Below are 20,430 nucleotides of genomic sequence, written 5' to 3'. Positions count from 1 at the left end.
AGAGTAATATCATAGAAGAAATTTAATATGGGAAATTAGTTACAAAGAATTTTTAGAAGAATTGCAAGAGCAAGCTTGGAAGGTAAGGCAACCCCAATATTAGCAATTACAGCTTACTCTTCCTTTCTAGGGCTGGAGGAGTAGAGGCATTACCTGAGCTCAAGAGCCTGGGCTATCTGTTGGAATCTGGTTCCATGGGAAGTTCAACAGTTGTGCTGCATGGGGAAGACTCAGCCTGAAGTACAGGATGGGGTGAAAATGAACACCTGGCTTCTCTTTCCAATCCACCCTCCAATCTCTTGCCTGTGCTTCCCTTTGGCCAAACCAAGCAGGTGGCAGTGGGTGAGGTAGCCTTGGTAGCTTCCTGGGGTCTCCCACTTTGAATACAGAGAACAAGGAAATGGTGGGGACTGAGGGCAAATAGGCAAGTGACCAGCATTCATCCATAGACGCCCCCAATGCTCCTTATGGTGTGGATTTGAGGCAATATGGCCGCACTCATCTTAGATAAATGGTGGCCCCTTGGGAGGATTGTACTGAACCTTTTCTCTCTTTCTTCCCGATTTGGCCTTTCTTGGAAAATATGTAAACTGCTTAGTGAATCCACTGCACCCCAAATTAGCTTCACCCTTGACACTGGAAATGTACGTGGGTGGAGTATCTTTTAGGCAGCACCTCATTAAATAAACACTTGACCTGTAAGAGTACGGGCTGGGGTCACTGTGTTGGGAGGGAGTATGAGGGAGAAGAGAGCAGTGCGAATGTGCTTTTGGGTTAGAATTCCGATTCACAGGTCTTCTGATCCTGGTTCACAGGGGAGGAGGCCAAGCAGACTACCTACGAGAGAGAAATGGAGGAAACTGGGAAGTCCATCCAGCCTGTGTACCACATCGTACATGCCTTGTAGGCTCCCTGGGGATGAGATTCCTGGTGGGGGCCCCCACTTTGTCTGGAGGTTCTATGATCGCATAATTAGTCAAATGCTCTGTGTCAGTTAGGGTTTGATCAAGGAAGCCAAACCACTATGAGCGATATGGTCAATGAGAGATTTTCTGTAAGGATTATAGCTTACCCATCTGCCACTGGTGAAGAAATCTATGGAAGGCTGTTGCCTCCGTCTGATGGTGGCCTGAAGTCACTGCAGGTCAGTGTCGACAGTTGGGAAGAAAAGCTTGGATTTGAAGCGGGGGAGAGCCAAGGACAAACTGGAACGTACCTTCAAGAAGCCCATGAAGACATCCTGGGACCCGTGTGCATCACTCGTCACCTCTAACCTTAACCATACGGATGCCCTACAGAAGCAGGTGCCCGCCTCTCCGTGGAACTGCTTGCACGCCTGGCCCAGGACCCAGAGAGGCTGAAGGAGGTGATCTTGCAGGCTCTCCTCCAACAGAGTGGGCTAGCGGACCAGTGACAACAGGTGCAGGCCACCAAGGTGCTTGGTGCTCTACACCACCTTCCCCACGTGATGGAGGTTGCTTGCCTTCCACCCCCCGAATCCCACTCCAAGTTCTTTGGTGGCCCAACCCTAATCTGGAACCATAGAGGGAAGGGAATTCTGGGAATCCCAGTCACAGCTTAGCTGAGTTGACACTAGACAAAGCCGGCACGTGTTGCAAGAAGACTCTGCAAACTAATGGTTGGAGGAGAGGTCCCCATGTGGGTGCAGAAATGAGCTTTCCTCACCCCGAAAGAGAGGGGAACTGTGTCTGTCCTTGGGGACCAGCAGCTGTAAGCTGGTGGCCTCCTCTCTGGGTGGCTCCTACAACAGAGGTGTCACCTCTCTCTCAGGCCTGGGGAAGGTGGAGCCCTCTTTGGGCCACCTTACCTCTCTCTCCAAGACAGAAATAATCACACCTCCCCTCCCAGGGTGTTGGGAGGATTCATTAGTTAATGCTGGCGAAAGGGCTTTAAAGGTGAAGGGTGTGTCGGAAATGCTGTCCTAATTGCACCCAGATGCCTGAATCCAGATTTACAGGCACTCTGCTAACAGTAGAATTTGTCAGAGTTGGTGGTGACCTTTTCTCCCCGCGACATTTCTGAATATTTTGGTTGTCAATTGTAAACAAGCCCATCCCAAAACAAAAATCAGACTTTCTGTTGGTGCTTTTTAAATGGTCCTTATTCCATTGAGCATTTACGGCTCCCTTCTTTCTCCCGCGTTTTTCTTCTGTTAGGGGTGGCCAGATGAGGCTGGCTTCATTTCCGCCTCCACCTGGAGAGAGCCAGCCTGGTGATAAGACTTGAACACACCCTTTTCAAGCAGGCTACCTTCATACCTAGGTGGCTAGGATGTCAAAGCTTTCAGTCCAGTTTGTCAGGATGGCAAACATATTAGTCAAACGTTTGGATTCTTTTTTTTTTAATGGTGAGAAATAATTGGTCTTTTCTACTGAACGTTTGACATCGTGTAGGCAGTGCTGCCGCCCTGTTCGTACTTCTGTCCTTTCGACCTTCATCCCTTTCTTTCTTGTCCTAGTTGCTCCTACGTTATCATCTTAAAGTCTGTAACAAGGACAGCAGATTGTGATCATATTCATAGCCTCTCTCCCCATCCATCTCTCGGAGGAAGGCTTTTAATTTTCTGGGATCTTTGATATTGGACAGGATAAGATGGGTTAAGGCTAAGACGGCCGGGGTGACCTAGTTGATAATAGAGAGCTGAGCCCCAGAGGGGAGCAGGAAGGGAGAAGTGAAAGCAGGTGTGAAATGGGCATTTGGGAGAGTTTGAGGGCCATAGAGAGAGAGGAAGTGGATTTTTTTTTGTTGGGGAAGCAATGACAGGTATGAGAGAGAATAAGCATGAAAGACATCTAAAGAGCCTTGTATTTGTTTGCCATGGTTGCCATAACAAAATTTACTTTCTCATAACTCTGGAGGCTGGACATCCAAGATCAAGGTGTTGGCAGGGTTGGTTTCTCTTGAGGCCTCTCTCCTTGGCTTGCACGTGGCCGTCTCCTTGCTGTGTCCTCACACGGCCTTTTCTTTGTGTGCGTGCATCCCTGGTGTCTCTTCCTCTTCTTATGAGGACACCAGTCATATCGGATTAGAGCCCACCCTTATTACCTCATTTAACCTTAATTACCTCTTTAAAGGCCCCATCCCCAAATACAGTCACATTGGGGGTTAGGGCTTCAACATATGATTTTTAGGGGGAACACAATTTAGTCCATACAAGGGTTTTAAAGTTGTTTTATTATATTAAACATGTGTCTCCCCCCACCATCCCCAATTTAGTTTTTCTAAAAAGAAGCAAAAGTGATTTAAATTGCTTTCAAGTATATTTGTTTTCTATTGAATTGCTTTTAGTATAGCCCTGTACCAAGCCGGGGGTCACAGGGGCCCTGAGTTTATAGGGGTTGTATGTAGCTTTAGGCTACTCTCTGTTACCCAATTTTCAAAGGATCAGAATATAATAAAACAAACTTGATAAGAAAATCAGAAGGAACATAATTGAATCTCTCATTTGTAATTTGAAAGGCCTCGTAGGAGTGAATTCACCCCCAAATATGAAAATTACATCTGAAAAATATCTGGATATAGTTATGTTGTTGAAAAAAACTAAGCCATAGAACACTTTTGGTTTTTGTAGGTATAAATAAGTATGGATAAGCACATGAGGTCTATATAGTTATAACGCAGGTTTTCTTTTGCTATTAAGAAAAGGAATTATAGCCTCAAACTTTACGAGTTTCATTTTTGATAATCATCTAAATGAAACCTGTCATTTAGTGACTGCCATTTGGAAGTATCAATAACTGTTTGAAAATAAGCAAACCACAATCTGGCTGGAAAAGAAAAAAAAAAGCCTGTCCTCCAGTACCGTGTTGGGCTTCTCTGATTACTGCTGGGAGCTGCTGCAGAGTCACAGAAGGGCCCCTTTTTCAGTGCTTGCTATGGTGACTGTGAAATCTGGAGCGAATTTTGCCCAGGCTGCAGACACAGGTTACATGTCAAACACACGCTGCTTGTCAAGGTGCTGGTCTCAAGGATCGGTGGCCTCATTTCTTCAATGAGATGTGTGTTGAGAGCACAGAGAAATGCACAAGTCATTTTCCACGGGGAGTGAGAGCCTGTCTGTAGTGACCGGACACATCTGAGCTACTGCATCGCCTTGAGGCTGTTAATTGCAGGGTCTAACCTTAGATCATATCGCTGAGGAATGTCTCAGAGCAAATGTTAGTGGTGGGATGGGGAGGGAGGGGGGTGGGGGGGCGGTGGAGAGGTAGGGTGTGGTCAGGATAAGAGAGTGGGGAGAGAGGGAGGGAGACAAAGAGAGAGAAACGGGAGTCCTGTGCCGGGTGTGCATGGGAGAAGATATGGATCTCTTATTTATTCAGGGGCAGTTTCTAGGCCAATCAAATCAGCACTGTCCTAAGGCTAATCTGGTGCCTACTTATGCAGTAGGATGGTAGTGAGACGTGGGTCCAATTTTATGAAGACCGTAAAACTTTGTCTACGTTTCCCTGGTATAGGCCTAGTTGTTTTTTTTTTTTTTTCAGTCATTATTATTTATATTCCCTTTATATATGGAAGACGACTGTTCTTTATGGTTCAAATGATTTAAACCTGGGCCTTTAGAGCCATGCGTGATTTATTTGCTCAAGGAAATCATGTTTTCTTTGGAGCTTTTCAATGGAGGCATAATTACAGTGTTGCAAATACAGTGCTCTATTTAAGGGTCTGTCAGCATTTCCATAATAAACCTCTATTTTCAGGAGTCCAGAATATTGCCAGAGAGAGACAGACACACACATGGAGGGATAGAGAGAGAAAGAAATCCTTCTAAAATATAAGCTTGGTGGGGTCCATCTGGGGACTTTATTTCATCCAAATCTGTACAGGTATCTGCAAGCACACATTCTTCTTTGTTTGTGTGGTGGTGCCATTATGGGCCAGGCATCTTTGGACCCTGCCCATGGGGCTTCGGTTTTAAAGCAGTATCTTCCCAGGAAGCAGCAGCACGCTGGGTGGCTGGCCTGCTCCCTTTCCAGACCCCAGCCGACTGCCAAGTTGCATCTCGGCTTTAAGAAAAAAAAAATTTTTTTTGCCCTTACTTCTGGTTTGTTTGTGTGTCTGTTTGTTCGTTTTGGTTAACTCAGGCATATGCTAACTTGAATCCTGAATAACAATATTAATAATGATAATGATATGAATAATAATAATGAACATATAATATTATTGAATATTAATACTATCATTGAATATCAATATTGTTATGAATGATATCAATATTATATCAATGATATCAATATTATTATTGAATAATATTGTTGAATTATTAGCTTGAATAATAATATTGATGATGATGATATTCGTATTAATACTAGCAATATTAAGTACAATTTAAGTGCCCAGGATGTGCCTGGCACTTTGCAAATATTATTTAATTTTTCTACCTTATACCAATCCTGCAAGTGAGCAATTATTACCCCTGATGTTCAGAGGATGCAAACAAGCTGAGGGGAGATAACTTGCCTGGCAGAGAACTGGAGAGCAAAATTCAGGGTGACTAAGGTATTCACCGAGATAGCCATTTCCAGGCTCCACAAAGGCTGTAAAAGGCACCTCTCAAGCTGGAGTAGCCCGTTTAGAGAGTGAGGCTAGGAGAGGCGGGTGCTCTCAGAGGCAACATAGGCAGGACCAGAGAGGGCTGGGGGAACTGGCCAATCGGGAAGAAAAATCTTGAAGGCCATTTAACAACTCCCGAAGCATGGTTTAATAGGTAAGTGTGGGTCTGGTTGAGCCTGGATAAAAATATCTGAAGTTTTTTCGAGGCTTGCTCTGTGGCAAGCTTGCACTTTTACATGGGTTATCTCATTTATTTCCCAATTTGAGCAATGCAGAGAGTGAGTTTTATGGAGATTGGATAAAATGCCAGCATTATATAACCAGGAAGTGGCAGAATTCCCAGGTCTGGAATCCTGGTTCTTGACTGTTATGCTTTATGGCCCCTCAGGACCCAGTCTCTCTCTCCGTTTGGAAGGTACATTATGAATGGAGACAGGAAGCTGGAACTCAGGATCCTCCTGCCTTATGTGGGGGATCCTGTCTTGGAATTGCTGATGGACCATTTCCAGGAGTTTGCATGTTGGCATTTAACAGAGGGAAAGGTAATATATACCCCTGGCGCGCAGGGAGGACGCGGGGACCAGCGATGGAGGGAGAGACCACCTCCAGACGGTGTTCGCAGCCAACCACGGGGAAACTATATTGTAAACTCCTGATCCCTTGTGGGTGGTGTGAGTTAATTCTTTTTCCTTCTCTTTTCTGGGGCTGCTTTTGGGTTGCTAGTTCCAGCTGAGGCTAGAAGTGGTAACACAGCCCAGGGAGCTGCAAGAAAAGGAAGATTTTTCACTGAGAAAATATTCTTCCTTGTTCTTGAAGCAAAATCCAGAAACTGTATGGGCGGGTATTACTTATTTTCCTGTGTTTTCCTGCTCTCAAAGCTGGGGTTGAGGCTCAGACTTCTGAAGGAAGGATTCAAATCGACTTTAGAAAGCAGAATGCATTTGTTTATTGAAAACCACTCTGGGAGGCTGCAAATTCTGTTCAACAAGTATTTACTGAGGGTCCTCTAAGGGCTCGGTGTTGGGTGTTATCTTCCACAGGGGAGATGGCTTGACTGGCATAAAACTCTGACTCAAGTTAGCGTTGGAAGTAAAACGGTGGAGTGGCCTCTCCACGTCCCCAGAACCTAAACACTACTGGGAGTAAGGAGCAAAGTGACCAGCGTCCATTTAGAACCAGAGCTATTCACTTAACCAACCAATATTTACTGAGCAACTACTATGTGTTGGACAGTGAGCGAGGATCTGAGGATTCAGCAGTGAACCAGACAGAGGTGGTTCCTGCCTTCACAGAACTTAAAGTCTAGATGGGAATAGAGACATTGAGCAGATAATTACACTAAGGATTGAATAATATATTAAGTGATTATAACTGTGGTAAGTTCTACAGAGGAAAATACAAGGTCATATGAAAGTGGCTAACAGAGGCACTGATGCAAGGAACAGAAAGGAACAGAAAACTGACAGTGACTTATATAAGTAGAGTTATTTCTTTTCACATAACAAGAAGTCCAGAAGCAGGCATTTGTTGGCACTGGTTTGGTGATGTCTTCAAGGATCCAAGCCCTTTCTATGCCTCCTCCCTCCCCTCTTCAACATATGAACTTTTTACTCTTGGGCTTGTGGTCTCATGATGACAGAATGGCTGCTGCAGCTCCACTAGTCTCATGATGACAGAATGGCTGCTGCAGCTCTGCTTTCAAAGTCAGGAAGCACAGGGAAAAGGGTATACCAGAGAGCTCTCTTCTCTAACCTCAGTATTTCATCAGCAGCAAAAATTCTTTCCCAGAAATCTTTCAGCAGACTTTCTGTTAATTCATTAGCCAGAACTGGGTTTCTTAGGGAAGACTATAGAAAAGACAAAATGGTCAGCAATTACGCAGGTATAACTGTAAGTAACACTTGTGGAATGTCTTACAGACCACATTCATGTGTATTAAGTTGTTTGAGTCTCCCATCAAGCCTGTGAGAAACACAGAGCAATTTCTCAGATGAGGACATTGAGGCTTAAGTGGGGGACTTGCCCAAGAACACACAGTCAGTCCTCCTACAGCCAGGTGTCCTCGGCTCATTCCTGGGTGCATGCACTGCCTGATGCCTGGGTTTTGGGACAATCCTGAGAGCTAAATACATCCCGAAGGGACATGCAAGAGTGTGAGGGTTTGCAAAAGGGTGAGGTTTTGCTTTCTGAGATGTTTGCTTGGGGACTCAAAATTTAGATGGTCCCTCTGACGTTTTCTTATGGCCGTCCCTAGGGTTGAAAGTCACACAGTGGGAAGACAGTCCAGCAGGGAAGCAAGAAGCAAAGTCAGAATCTCAGAGTGGAGCCATTGGGGTTCTCACTAGCCAGAATATAAAAACATGTATAGCAAATAGCATCTGCTGATGGGACTGTGACCTCATTTCCAGACAACTTTGGAAATATTGATTTTAAATGTTTTTGAGTAACCCTCAACCCCTGGCATCCAACTCAGGCCAAAGGTGGTATGTTTAACGACTGGGATAAATGACTAAATATTAAAACCGCAGATTCTCATGGTATTTTAAAGCCACCCAGAGAAGTCATCCTGCCCCTCACATGCAGCACCCTAGTCTGTGCCCCCTCCCCCGTCACCCAGTGTGCCGTGTGCGCCTGTCACAGCAGGAGTGATGTCCTTGGCTGATTCCACTCCCCCACCATCTCCCTTGCCTCTTGGATCTGGGTTCTGAGGTTTTCTGTTGTCTGTTGCTGGGCTGGTGGAAGGAGAGATGACCTGTTGGCTTGAGACCATCCCATGAAAATCAGGATGGGCAGGATGCCCGGAGACGCACCAGTATCCTTGAGTTACGCCAGTGGAAACAAGAGTCATGTACCCTGTGTTGGAGAATGTGTAAAATTGACACCGTTTACCAGATGTTCCAGGGTTTTATGAGCTTTACAAGGCCTTCTGTTAAGTAACACTTACTTGAAAAAAGTAAAGCTTGCCTGCTCTGAGTGGAAAGATTTTGTTTTGGGGTTTTTTTTTCGTTTAACTCTTTTGGATGAACTCTGCCGCACCTGTTTGCACAGCAGAGTTCCAGCCTGCAAGGGGCCGCTTCTGGTGAGTGACAGGCAGAAGAGAGGTATGTGGCAGGCAACCTGGTCCTGATTTAAAAGGCCAGAGACCAGAGGCCCAAGCTTATGGATGCAGAAACACACACATACAGACAGGGACCCAGATGCGCTCCCGCCCCCGCCCCCATCTCTCTTTAATGCAACAAATATGCTCCTGAAATGTTGGGTGCAAATCATGTATTTTTGTAGCCCCAATTAGGATATCCCTGTCTTATGCAATAAATTGATTCTTAAACAAATAACCACCATCAAATTCATCTTTAGTGTACATCTGCATTTTCAAAAAATAGAGTTGACTAAAATGACATCCATCTTTACCACATGCTGTGGAAAGCAGCACATTAGAAAGTGGCCATTGAGCATGGCTGATGTCTTGAGGATGTTATACAAGACGGTGAACGATCTTAAATAATTAGAAATGAGAGAAAGCAAGAAGCTGCTCTGTGGGAGCAGAGGGGAATTCTGTTTGGTAGGGTTGAGGAGTTCTTTTCAACTGTAGGGAGACGTGTGTGGGGCGTGGAGCCCCCAAGGAGGCTAGTAACACCCTGGTTTGGTACCATCCTGGCCAGATCCCTGCCACACACAGAGAACGGACTGGAAGTACCATCTAAAGGGGCTACAGGGTGTGTTGAAATCCACCCAGGACGCCCCCTCCCGCCCCACCCTATCCAACTGTGTTTTGGGAGGAAGAGGAGGACATCTGGGGCTGCTCTGTTTGTCCTACCAGTCGGTATATTTTGAGCAGAACTCAGTTATGCCCTAGCAACAGTCTTTAAAATGATAGCACCATATTCAGCATCTACGGGTTAGAGGTCTTCTGATTTCTTATCAGAGATTCCTTAATTGCAAGTGTGGATCTCTGTCTTTGTCTCTTTGTCCAGGGTCCATTGTCAAAATCTAGACCTTTCCCGGGAGCAGGGCTTTTATCATGCTCCACTGCCGTGTGGAGAAAGCAGCATGAAGATCAGGGTGGGAGGAGGGCACATTAGGCAGCATTGGTGCCCTGCAGGGGAAATGTTGAAGACGGGGAGGTGGGAGATAAGAAAAAAGATCATAAAAGAGAAAGAGGTGTGCACCATATAAGAACACCAGTACGTATTACCTCCCACTTATATAGAAAGCGTACGTATGTTCACGGACAGAGATATAAAGAGATGGATTACCAAAATGTTAGTGGTGATTAACAGACTAGTGGATTTCAGGTTAGTTTTAGTTTCTTATGTTTTTCTAGAGTTTGAATTTTTTGCACTGTTTATTATATTTGAATCAGAAAAAAAAAGACTATTTTCAATGTAAAAATTAAAAATAGCAACAATAAGATAAATAACAAGGTCCTACTGTATAGCACAGGGAACTATATTCAATATCCTGTGATAAACCATAACGGAAAAGAATATGAAAAAGAATATATATGTATAACTGGGTCACTTTGCTGTACAGCAGAAATTAACACAACATTGTAAATCAACTATACTTCAATTAAAAAAAATAGCAACAATATGACAAAGTCAACACATACATTTCAGAGCTCAGAGGGTATACCTCTGCTCTTTTCCCCTCTCAGAACCCTGGACCCAAACTGGAGAAGTGGCCTCCAGGAGAAACAGGAAGACGATACAGAGCCATTGACCCCACGGTTGGGGCCTGTGACCTCCCTGTGGAAAACTAGGTGTTGATAATGAGGTGATATCTCAGCAGAGTATCAGTATCAACCCAGTGGAAGCTGGGTTTGCAGAGGCTGTGGTCAGACCCAAGGCGTAGCCTCAGTTACTCCCCCACCCCCACCCCCACCCCCCGCATTGCTCTTTCCAACAGATAAGAACCACCAAGAATGCAAGTCACCACATAAAGCCAGGTTCACTAACTTGCTGCAGCGAGGGGAACATGCCCCAAAGAGCCACGGGCTTCTCAGGAGGAAGGCCTGGGGAGGGGCTTACTATAAGCTCCGGGCTCAGACTGAATGATGTCAGGGAGAGACCAGGGAATCGAGGTCTACTCCGGACTGCAGGCACACAAACACAAAGTGCGGCCCGTTTAATAACTTAGTATCTCACCAATCTCCCAGGCGGGAGGAAGGAAACAAAGCAATCACTAAAAGAAGGGGGTTGGTAGTCACTTTGTAGCATGGTGTGGCCTGGGGAGAAACACTGAGTTTTGTTGGCTTTGCCATGGGGCTTGTCTGAGACTTTTTTTCCGGGGGGGGTGGGGAATGTCTCTATGTGATGAAGAACAGGGCTGATTTTCATGTGTCCACTCTCTGGGATCCAGGGGCACTTAGGGCTGGGGTCTGATAGAAATTGTTCTGTTCATAGGCCTGGCTCAGCGGGGTAAGGATGGAATGCATGGTCCTTTAGCTGCTGTCCAGGACCTCATCCTCTCCACATGTTGGTGAGGCATTGAAGCTTATGGGCGTATGGAGGAAGTTATACATCAAGTTCATGGGTTAGGTTCACAGGTAACCCCTGACACTGAGGCTTTTGGAGACAGGTGCTTAGCAAGCAAGTACGGATTTCTCCAGGCTTCCTGAAAGATCTTCAGGGCCCCTCGTTATAGGCCAGGAAGCCTGCCTGGATCCCTCCTGATTCTGTGCCTCTCTGTACCTGTTTTCTCACCTGTGAAGAGGGAAAATTATACCACCTTCTCTAAGTAGGACCAAAATGGCATTGAGTGAAACCCACATTGTATGCTCCAAGAACTTCTAGTTTCAAAGAGAAAGATGAGGCAGACGTGTCAGTGTCTTAACACAGGTGAAATCTTATGCCGTGGAAGAAGCCACCAGCAGCCACATGGATGATGGCACCTACCTGCCTGGTGTTCCCTGGGCACCTTGAGGCATCACAGCTGCAGCAGCTCCTGCTTCGTTTCCCTTGCCTGCTCATCCTACACGGCCCCTCTTCAGGTGGACCCTTCTGAGCCTTGACTTCGGCCCTGTCTCAGAAACGCCTGCTCTCCCCTCTGGCTTCCCAGCCTGAACTTGGCCTTGGCCTCCTTCTGCAGGCAGGAGGGTGGAGGGCCTGCAGCTGAAGGGCTAGAGGGGAAGGTCTGAGTCTTGGTCTCCTGACTCAGGCCACTAGGCTGCCCTGTGTGTGGAAAACAAGAGCGGCCAAGTCAACAGCAAAGGCAACAACCACACACAGCAAGTGGAGACCTTCCCTTCCCCCGCAGAGGGTGGGGAGCAGACATGGGAAGGAGGACATAGTTTCCTGCAATATTAGAATAAGATGAGCCGTGGTTATTTGGGGCTGGGCTCCAGCCAACTCTTGGAGAGCACCTCAGAACTGCAGATGAAGCCCCAGGTTGATTTGATTGGGGCGATTTCAGCACTGCCAAATATTTGTATTGTCAAGAAATCATAAAACGTACCGGTGGTCTGGGTGCCGGATGGGGTACACCCTGCACGTATTCAAGATGGCTTTGTGATCTGCTGACAGGTCTGTTTGATCCCCCTCACCCAGAAATCAGTTTAGATCTGCCAGAGAATGAAATTAAATGTAGATGGCCCTGAATCCATTTCTTCTGCTGCTGCCTTTCCCCCTTATCTGGAGAGAGCAAGGATTTTGTTTGTTTGTTTGCCCCCAGGCGCGATTTGTATTTAATTATCACAGTTCAGATTTTCCTCTACCCGCATTGGAAGCCTGAACGAGCTTCCTGTGCATCCCCGATTCTGGAATAACATCGCTCCCTGTTAGCGATTATCGCTGCCATTTGGGAAGTCTGCAGCATGCCCAGTGTAAGGCTGATCAGTTTGCTTTAATTAAGCTTCAAAGGAGAGCGGGAGCCTCCGTCTTATCTGCAGTTTGCTTCTTTAATTCCTTTTCCACGGTCCCTGCTGTAGGTGGGAGGCGCAGCCTGGTCTCCGATGGGCAGGATGGGGACCCTCGGGGGCGGGGGGGGGGGTGGGGGAACCCTCTTGGTCTGGCCCAGCCTTGCCTGGTGAATGAATTTCTCTGAACCTTCTCCAAGGGCCTCCTTTCGATTTCCCCCGATTTCCACAGGGAACTAATTGCTAATTATCTTTAAAAAAATCCCCTTGGGCGTTTCTCACTGCTACCGGCTCAGAAGGAAGAAGAGGGGGCTAGCAGGAAGAAAGGGGGTGCAGGGCAGCCGCTAACCCCACCACCCAAGAGCTTCCGGCAACAGGAGGCCTGTTCCAGCTCCATGGAGAGCACATTGCCCTCAGCAACGGACGCCTGCTGCTGGGCCCCCCATCCTTTTGTAGAATTTTCCTTCGGAAACTAACACAGGGGGGCCCCGCCCCGTTAGCGGCAGCTTTTTGTCCACCGTTTGGGATTTTTCGTTTTTTTACATCCAGCCACCAGCTTCTGTGCTCCTGAGAAGGAACATTTGTAACCCTGCATTCTTGATGTGGTCTTTGATTAATAAACAGGAACCCACCTTGCGAGGCCAACTGGGAAACAATTTTTATTCCTGTTTGCCGCTCCTGCGCGTAGGGTCCATGAATGGGGGCTTTGAGAAGTAGCCCTTCCTCGGCCAGATATGCTGCTTACACCTACACCCTGGCTTTTCTGAGGTGCGGCTGAGCCTCCGCCCCTGGGGCCGCCCTGCGGTTCCACGCCGGCCACCCCATCGGGCCGCAAGGCCAGGGCTGGCGTGGCCCAAGGTTCCTCCCTGGGATGAGCGCCGACCCACCAGGAAGAAGCTGGAGACCACCAGCGTCCATTCCCCACCAAGCCCTAAAATAACCGTATTTATATTTACTTGTCTGTGCTCCCTTTTGTGGCCTTCCTCCCCACTGCATCCCTCTGTTGGGGAAGAGAGTTCATTTTTAAAGGTTTTGTGGTGAAATGTTCCTCCCTTTCTCTTTTTCTTTTTTTTTCTTTTTCCTTTCCTTTCCTATCTTTTCCCTTCCCTTCCCTTCTCTCCTACCCCCTCCTGTCTTTTCTCCTTTCCTTCCCTTTCCTGTGTTCCCCCCCCCCAACTTCTCTCACGTCTTGGTTAGTGGGTCCTCACCCTCCCACATTACAGCTTGGGGTTCTCCTGGTGTCTTCCCTGTGTCACCCCAAGGCTCTGAGCTCGGGCGGTTTTGCTGGGACTTCAGGGAAGGGAAGTACGAGGCCGAGAACAATGACCACCGTCAGGTCCCTGCAGACGGAGAGGGTGTGTGAAGGGCTGGGACTCCTTCTACAGAATCCTGCAGTCTGAGACGGGGCTGATGAAGGCTTTGTGAGTTACCATCAGGAGGGTAAAGGAGATGCAACACAGCAACGGGAAGGGCTTATCCTGAGCTCTTCGTGGGTGCCCTGGAGGGCTCCTCTGTCTGGGGAAAGGCACCTTCTCTACTTGGGCGTCTTCCATGTGACTTATATTCTGGGAACCAGCTTCAGAGTGTCTGTAACTGGAAGCACTGATCTGGAGGCTGGCTTGGGGGAGTGGGGAAGGGGCAGAAATGAACCCATTCTGTTCTCTCTTCCCTGTGGTCCTGCCTTCTCCCTCCATACGGACCAGTTAGGCAGATGGAGGTAGGGTCGCCTTGGGTTCCGTCTTGTCGGGGTCAAAGTCACACGTGCTCAGCTACAGTCCTGATAGCTTCCCAGGAAACAGCTTGGCAGAGGAGACGAGACAGGCGTAGTCAGAGCGGGTAAGTGGGAAGGGGGCGGGGGCTGTCTTTTCTATGATATGATTTGTAGTCCCAGGTAAGGCAGCTCAGGGGACTCTCACCATGTAATTCTGTGATTGGAATCTAACGAGGTGGGACCTTTGGTCTCCTGTGGCCTCATGTGTTGGCTGAGAGGGAGTCTGGATTTGATCTTCATGGGGGAGAGAGGCAGGAATGGAAAGCTTCGGGGAAATGGAGGGGAGGCTGGTCTTTAGTTCTCTCAGCCCCCTCTCCCCATCGTGCATCTCAGAGGCCCCTGTGAGACAAGCCAGGAGGGAACCACTGTGCTCACGTCCCAGATGGACACACTGAGGCTCCAAGCTGCAAAGCGACCACGCCGTCTCACAGAGCGTGGGCGGCTCCTGAGCTGTGCTTCTTCGCTGCCTCACTGGGTACTCACGCCCATGGAGGGGAAGAGGAAGAAACATGAGTTGGCCGGCAGCGGCTTGGTGTGATTCTTAGAAACCCTGACGGTTGTCCAGAGGATATCGTCTGCCTGATTCTCACCCAATTCCCATCCTTCTTTGTAGGGACAGTGTCAGGGGGAAATGAGGAGGAAGTGATGGGAGTAAACACTCTGCCAGCAGCGATGCTGTCGTGCATGGCAGTGGCCACACAGACCCTTTGCCAAGTGAGCTCTGTTTACAAAGCTTCCAAGTCGGTGCCCTGTGGGAACTGGTCTGGCTTCTCCAAATGCCCTGATCCCGTCCCTTGGCTTGGCCCCGACAGTTCCCCCCTCCCTACCCCAACTCTCCGACATCGCCAACATTCCCAGGAAGCTAGCAGACCACTCCTCTCTTCCCCCGGATTTGAAGAAAACAAAATTGGCTCATGGATCTATGTCCAGGCTGTAGGGCAGTTCGAAGCATCCAGAAGAAGGACTCAAGTCCCAGAACCTTGTCACATGGACCACCAAAGAGAGCCTCTGGGGTGCCAGGAGGTGAGAGTTGATTAACGAGGGGGCTCAAAAGAAGTTAGACCAAGTCCAAGAAGGCGGCCAGCAGGAGGGTAAGAGTTGTAATTAAAAGAGTCATCACGGCTCACTGCCAGATCTGGACTTTTCTAGGCTTTGCAATGCTTTTGTTGCCCTGATGCTGGTACTGCTGGTGATGAACTGAGGGCTCTGGCTTTTTATGAGGGCCTCTGGTGGAAAGAATAGCTTTGGATAGTCTCTCATTATCCCAGGCTGAAACACAAAGACCGGAGCAAACCCCTCATTTGCCAAAGGGCTTCTTCCTCCTGTAATTGTCAAAAGTTCTGGAAGACGAGGCATTTCTATTCTTCTGGCTTGAAGGAAGGCAGAGGCGTTGGTCTTTAATGAGCATTGGCCTGTGCACGATCCTTGCTGGGTGCTGTACATCATTCACGAGAGGCGCTGATGTCTGCTGAAGCATTGACCAAAGGGATGCCAGTTCCTTGAAATATTCCTCCGAAGACGGGGTTTTGAGGTTAAGCAGATTTGGAAAACCCTGAATTCTACATTTCTTGTGGATGATTGCCATGCCCTTTACTGTGTTAAGGTGCCGCAAAGTCCTGTTTAACTTTGTTCAGCTCCAAATGTTCCAGCATTTCTACTGAACTGAATTTTCATGGTACTCCACTTAACAGGCCTTGGGAAATGGAAAGTAAAACACAATAAAAGAGAGTAAAATACAGATAAGGAAGACACAAGTAAATACTATTTTTCCCAAAGCACACGGGATTGGGAGAGGAGATTTTATATACAGACACACACGGGATTTAACACGTAATGTTTTTCTGATTTGGTTTTTATTTCCATAGGGATGAATGAAACACTGTTGGTGTAATGGCCTAATTGGGAAAAGAATCTAAAAAAGAGTAGATACATGTATATGTATAACTGATTCACTTTGCTGTACACCTGAAACTAACATAACATTGTAAATCAACTATACTCCAACAACAAAAATAATAAACCCCCCAAAAACCCACTGTTGGGGGGCTGCTGTATGACTGTAGATGGCACAGTCCCTACTCTTGTCTTGTTGAGGAGGCAACACACACACACGTGCGCACACACACGCACACACACACGCACACACAGATGCACATGCGCCCCACCAGGGTAACTAACTCTCCCTGAGAGGAGGGTGGGCTCTGGGAGGTGAGAAGCTGGGGCAGGTGAAGGAGAGAAAGGCAGGAGGGGTGACAGAGGGGACCCAGGGGCGGGTTCTGTCCTGTCCCCAAGCTGAGGAAGTGTGGGGTGGCCGCCTCTCTGGAGCCGTGATCAGAGACAGCCAGTGAAGGGCCAGCCTTGCCCTTCTCTGGAAACACCTCCTTTCCTGCAGCGAGGCCGGGAAGGTGCCTCTCATTGGAGGAGTTGCTCTCATTTGTCCAGTGAGCCTTCACGCTGAGGGCGGAGGGTGGAGGGCGGAGGAAACGTGACTCTGGCTGCTTTTTGTCACCTGGGACTGTCTTGTGCCCGAAATCTCTGTGGCCTCGGGACTGGCGGGGTGAATGGAGAGAGGCCACGTCGGTGGCCCTGATCTGGGATGTTTCTGTGTGTCCAGAAGAGGGGGTGACACATGCAGGCGTGCCCGGTGGCCAGCCAGCACCTGTTGAGGACACAGCTGCGGCCAGGGCCAGGGGCATTCTTGGCCGCCGTCTCACGGCCGCCCTAGCAGCTGCCTCGGTGTTTTCCCACATTCCACGTGGGATGCTGAGGTCGGGGAGCCCTGAGTGGGGAGGAGCCTCCTCGGGGACAGCAGGGCCCCGCTCCGTCACCGCCCAGTGGCCCGCACCCCCGAGGCGGCACCAGGCTCCATTTCAGAAAGTACCAGTCCAGGAGGCCGAAGCAAATTCTACAGCCAAGAATCCAGAGTCAAATTTGTTTCAGTTTATCAAAACGTATGGCATGTTAAAAACAGGGGGTGTGATGGGAAGCACAGGCAAAGGAGAGGCAGGGGTGAGAGACAAAGAGGAAATAGCAAGATGGGAGGGGGCCCGTCTCCAACCAGCTGGCTCCTCGTCTGATAATCCACATTAGGAGAGAGAAGGTTTTGGCTGCGTGAAGAAGAAAAAAAGCAGGAGCAGAACTAGAATTTATTAAAAGGTAAAGAAGAGCAGGCCAAGAAATGACTTAAAGGCTTTCTGAACCCCTCATAGCTCACGGGGTCCTGTTCCAAGTCATGTAAGACACGGGGGTGGGGGGAGATTGGGTGGCGGGAGGGACAGAACACGTGACCGCCGAGTGGAATTCCACTCTGGAATCGTTATTTTCTTCTCTCAAGTAAATTCTTTAATCCAAGGACCTTAAAACACTTGACAAATTTGCAAGGATTCCACCTCATCTCCTGCCTGTGGGAGGGAAGAGTGCTGTTTTGCTCATTTTGTATAGAGGGGAACCACAGCATGATGGGGCGGAGTTGGAAGGAAAATGTTTCCAGGGCCTGCCCATAAGAGAGGCTGCCCCCGGCTCAGAGAAATACCGGCTCCCCCGGTGCCCGCCCCGGGGCCGCATCTCAGCAAGCAAACTACGAAAAAGATGGTAGATGGTCGGCTAGGAAAAGGAAAGGTTCTATTAGTTTAAAAAAATAAATGATAAATATATATATATATAAAGTTATAATAAAAATAATTTTAAATAAATCTATAAAAAATCTACAATATATAATAAAAAATTTTTTTAATTTAGAAATCATAGTTCGCTTAAGATTTGATACCTTCTTACCCAATGGCCTCATTTAATTCTCTTGTTTTGCCTTCACAAGTCAGTGAAAAGACAGCAATTCAGAAAAACAGTTTTTTCCAGAACGAGAAGAAAACCAAAGAGTGGTCTCTTTGGATGGTGGTGAGAAGACAGGAAGAGAAGGGAGGGGATTTTGGGGAAGGAGAAGAAACGGGGGGCGGGGAGAGGAAAGTTACCTACTTCACCTTGGTTGAAAGAGCCCCAGAAAATATTTATCTTCCGTTTACCTCAGAATAGCAGAAGGTGTAGGAGCTCTGAGAGGTTTTGCTTCAAACTGGGATTTTCCTTCCCAAGTTCGACTTTCTACAACCGAGGATGCTCTTCCTGGGGGTCTAAGGAGGGAAAGGGGCTACGTAGGCAGAGGGGGTATGAGGTGCCTCATTTTCCTCAATGCCTGGGTAACTCCCATAGGGTCTGCCCTTCGTTTCCTGCATTTGAAAGAGAGGCACTAGGCCCTAAACACTCGCCCCTACACTCACTAGGACGGTTAGAAATTCTCTGCTGTATTTATAAAAGGCTTAATCTTCTTTGGTCCCAAGGTGGGGTCTTAATACACCCTAAGGATGGTGATTCCTTGCTGTTTGCGTAGCATATGACAGTTTGCAAAATGCTTCCAAACGCGTTTCCAAGAACCCCGAGTGAGGCCAGGCTCCACAAACATTTAGCAGTCTCGTTTTCACACTCCATTCGTATTAATTAATTGAAGTGTAGTTGATTTACAATATTACATTAGTTTCAGGTATACAGCATAGTCATTCAGTATTTTCATAGATTATACTCCATTAAAAGTTATTACAAGATAACAGCTGTAATTTCCTGTGCTATACAATATATCCTTGTTGTTTATCTGCCTTATACATAGTAGTTTGTTATCCCTTATTCCCCTACTCCTAATCTGTCCTTCCCCCTTTTCTTTCCCTTTTGATAACCACTAGTTTGTTCACTATATCTGTGAGTCTGTTTCTATTTTGCATATACACTCATTTGTATTATTGTTTAGATTCTACATAGAAGTGATATCACAGAGTATTTGTCTTTCTCTGTCGGACTTATTTCACTCAGCATAATACGCTCCAAGTCCATCCATGTTGCTGCAGATGGCAAAATTTCATTCTTTTTAATGGCCGAGTAGTATTCCCTTCATTTTAATTCCAGGCTCTTTTGAAAGATGTCATTGATCTGAGCACTTCCCCCCCCCAGACTCTGGGGGGGAATTATAAACCATCACTAGCAGATACTGGTTGTAGCTGGTCTCCACTGGCAAGTGATATACAGTCCTGGCACTCAGATAATTCACATGCAAAATTATAATTAATCTGCTTTGTTTGGCTATTTCAGATTGGTTGTCAACATCAATAAAGTTGAGCCGATAAATCTACCTGCCTACCTAGTCCGGTTCACCTGGACCTTTCAGAGGATGTTCTAGGATCTTGCCAGGACTTTGTAAATCTGAGCGATCTCCTCCTGTCTCCTCCACGGCTGTTCTCATCCGCCCCCTGCCCCATTCTCTAAACACCCCAAACATAAAGACCAACAAACATCATACAAGAGAGCTTAATTCTGCAAAGCAAGTCAACTGCATCAATACAGATCTTTCCATGCTTCTAGAGAATATTAATATCCTGATAAAATATAGTTCCATATCTCCTCTAATTTGGAGACAATATAGAAGGAAAGTTGCAGGGAAGGGGGGGGGACCTTATGGATTTTCGTCCTCAGTTACTCAGCTGGGAGATGCTTTTCACGGTGTTCCAGAAGGGAGGGGAGCCACTGCAAGTCACACCATGTGTCACAGTGCCTCACATTGACTCATGGCCAGATCTTGAGAAAAATTCACAGAAGTCAGGAAATTCCGAGAGAATGCTCTCATTTCACCCTCTGCTGACCCTGTAGTGAGAGCGTAGGTAGGGTCAGGCTGGAGGACGTTTTTAGAAAGGGAAAAATCAAAGCACTTCTGTTGGTCTCGCATGCCTGGGGCAGGGCAGGGTCCTAACAGGCCTGGCTGAAGATGCAGCATCAGCCTCCAGCCCCAGTGCCCTGGGGGAGCCAGAGCTGGTCTGTTTCTTCTTTTTTTTTTTTTTTAAATTAATTAATTAATTAATTAATTAATTAATTAATTAGTTTTTGGCTGTATTCGGTTTTCGTTGCTGCGCATGGGCCTCCTCTAGCTGTGGTGAACGGGGGCTACTCTTCGTTGCGGTGTGCAGGTTTCTCATTGTGGTGGCTTCTCTTGTTGCGGAGCACGGGCTCTCGGGGGCTTCAGTAGTTGCGGCATGTGGGCTCAGTAGTTGTGGCTCACGGGATCTAGAACGCAGGCTCCGTAGTTGTGGCGCACGGGCTTAGTTGCTTCGCATTATGTGGGATCTTCCCGGACCAGGGTTCGAACCCATGTCCCCTGCATTGGCAGGCAGATTCTTAACCACTGCGCCACCAGGGAAGT

General features: G+C 47.5%; 1 protein-coding gene across 1 annotated transcript in view; it reads left to right on the top strand.

Moving 5' to 3' along the window:
* RUNX2 (RUNX family transcription factor 2) overlaps positions 1-200 on the top strand; it is a 282,428-nt gene extending 282,228 nt beyond the window's left edge. The window contains exon 9 of the mRNA XM_036869865.1: positions 131-200. Coding sequence (XP_036725760.1) covers positions 131-144 — 14 coding nt within the window. The 3' untranslated portion in view covers positions 145-200. The remainder of the gene's footprint in view (positions 1-130) is intronic.
* The last annotated feature ends 20,230 nt before the right edge of the window (positions 201-20,430 follow it).

The sequence above is a fragment of the Balaenoptera musculus genome, chromosome 11 (genome assembly GCF_009873245.2).
Source record: "Balaenoptera musculus isolate JJ_BM4_2016_0621 chromosome 11, mBalMus1.pri.v3, whole genome shotgun sequence".
Classification (NCBI taxonomy): Eukaryota; Metazoa; Chordata; class Mammalia; order Artiodactyla; family Balaenopteridae; genus Balaenoptera; species Balaenoptera musculus.
The sequence above is the reverse complement of the archived record's forward strand: the minus strand, read 5'-3'. Positions and strand labels throughout refer to the sequence as shown.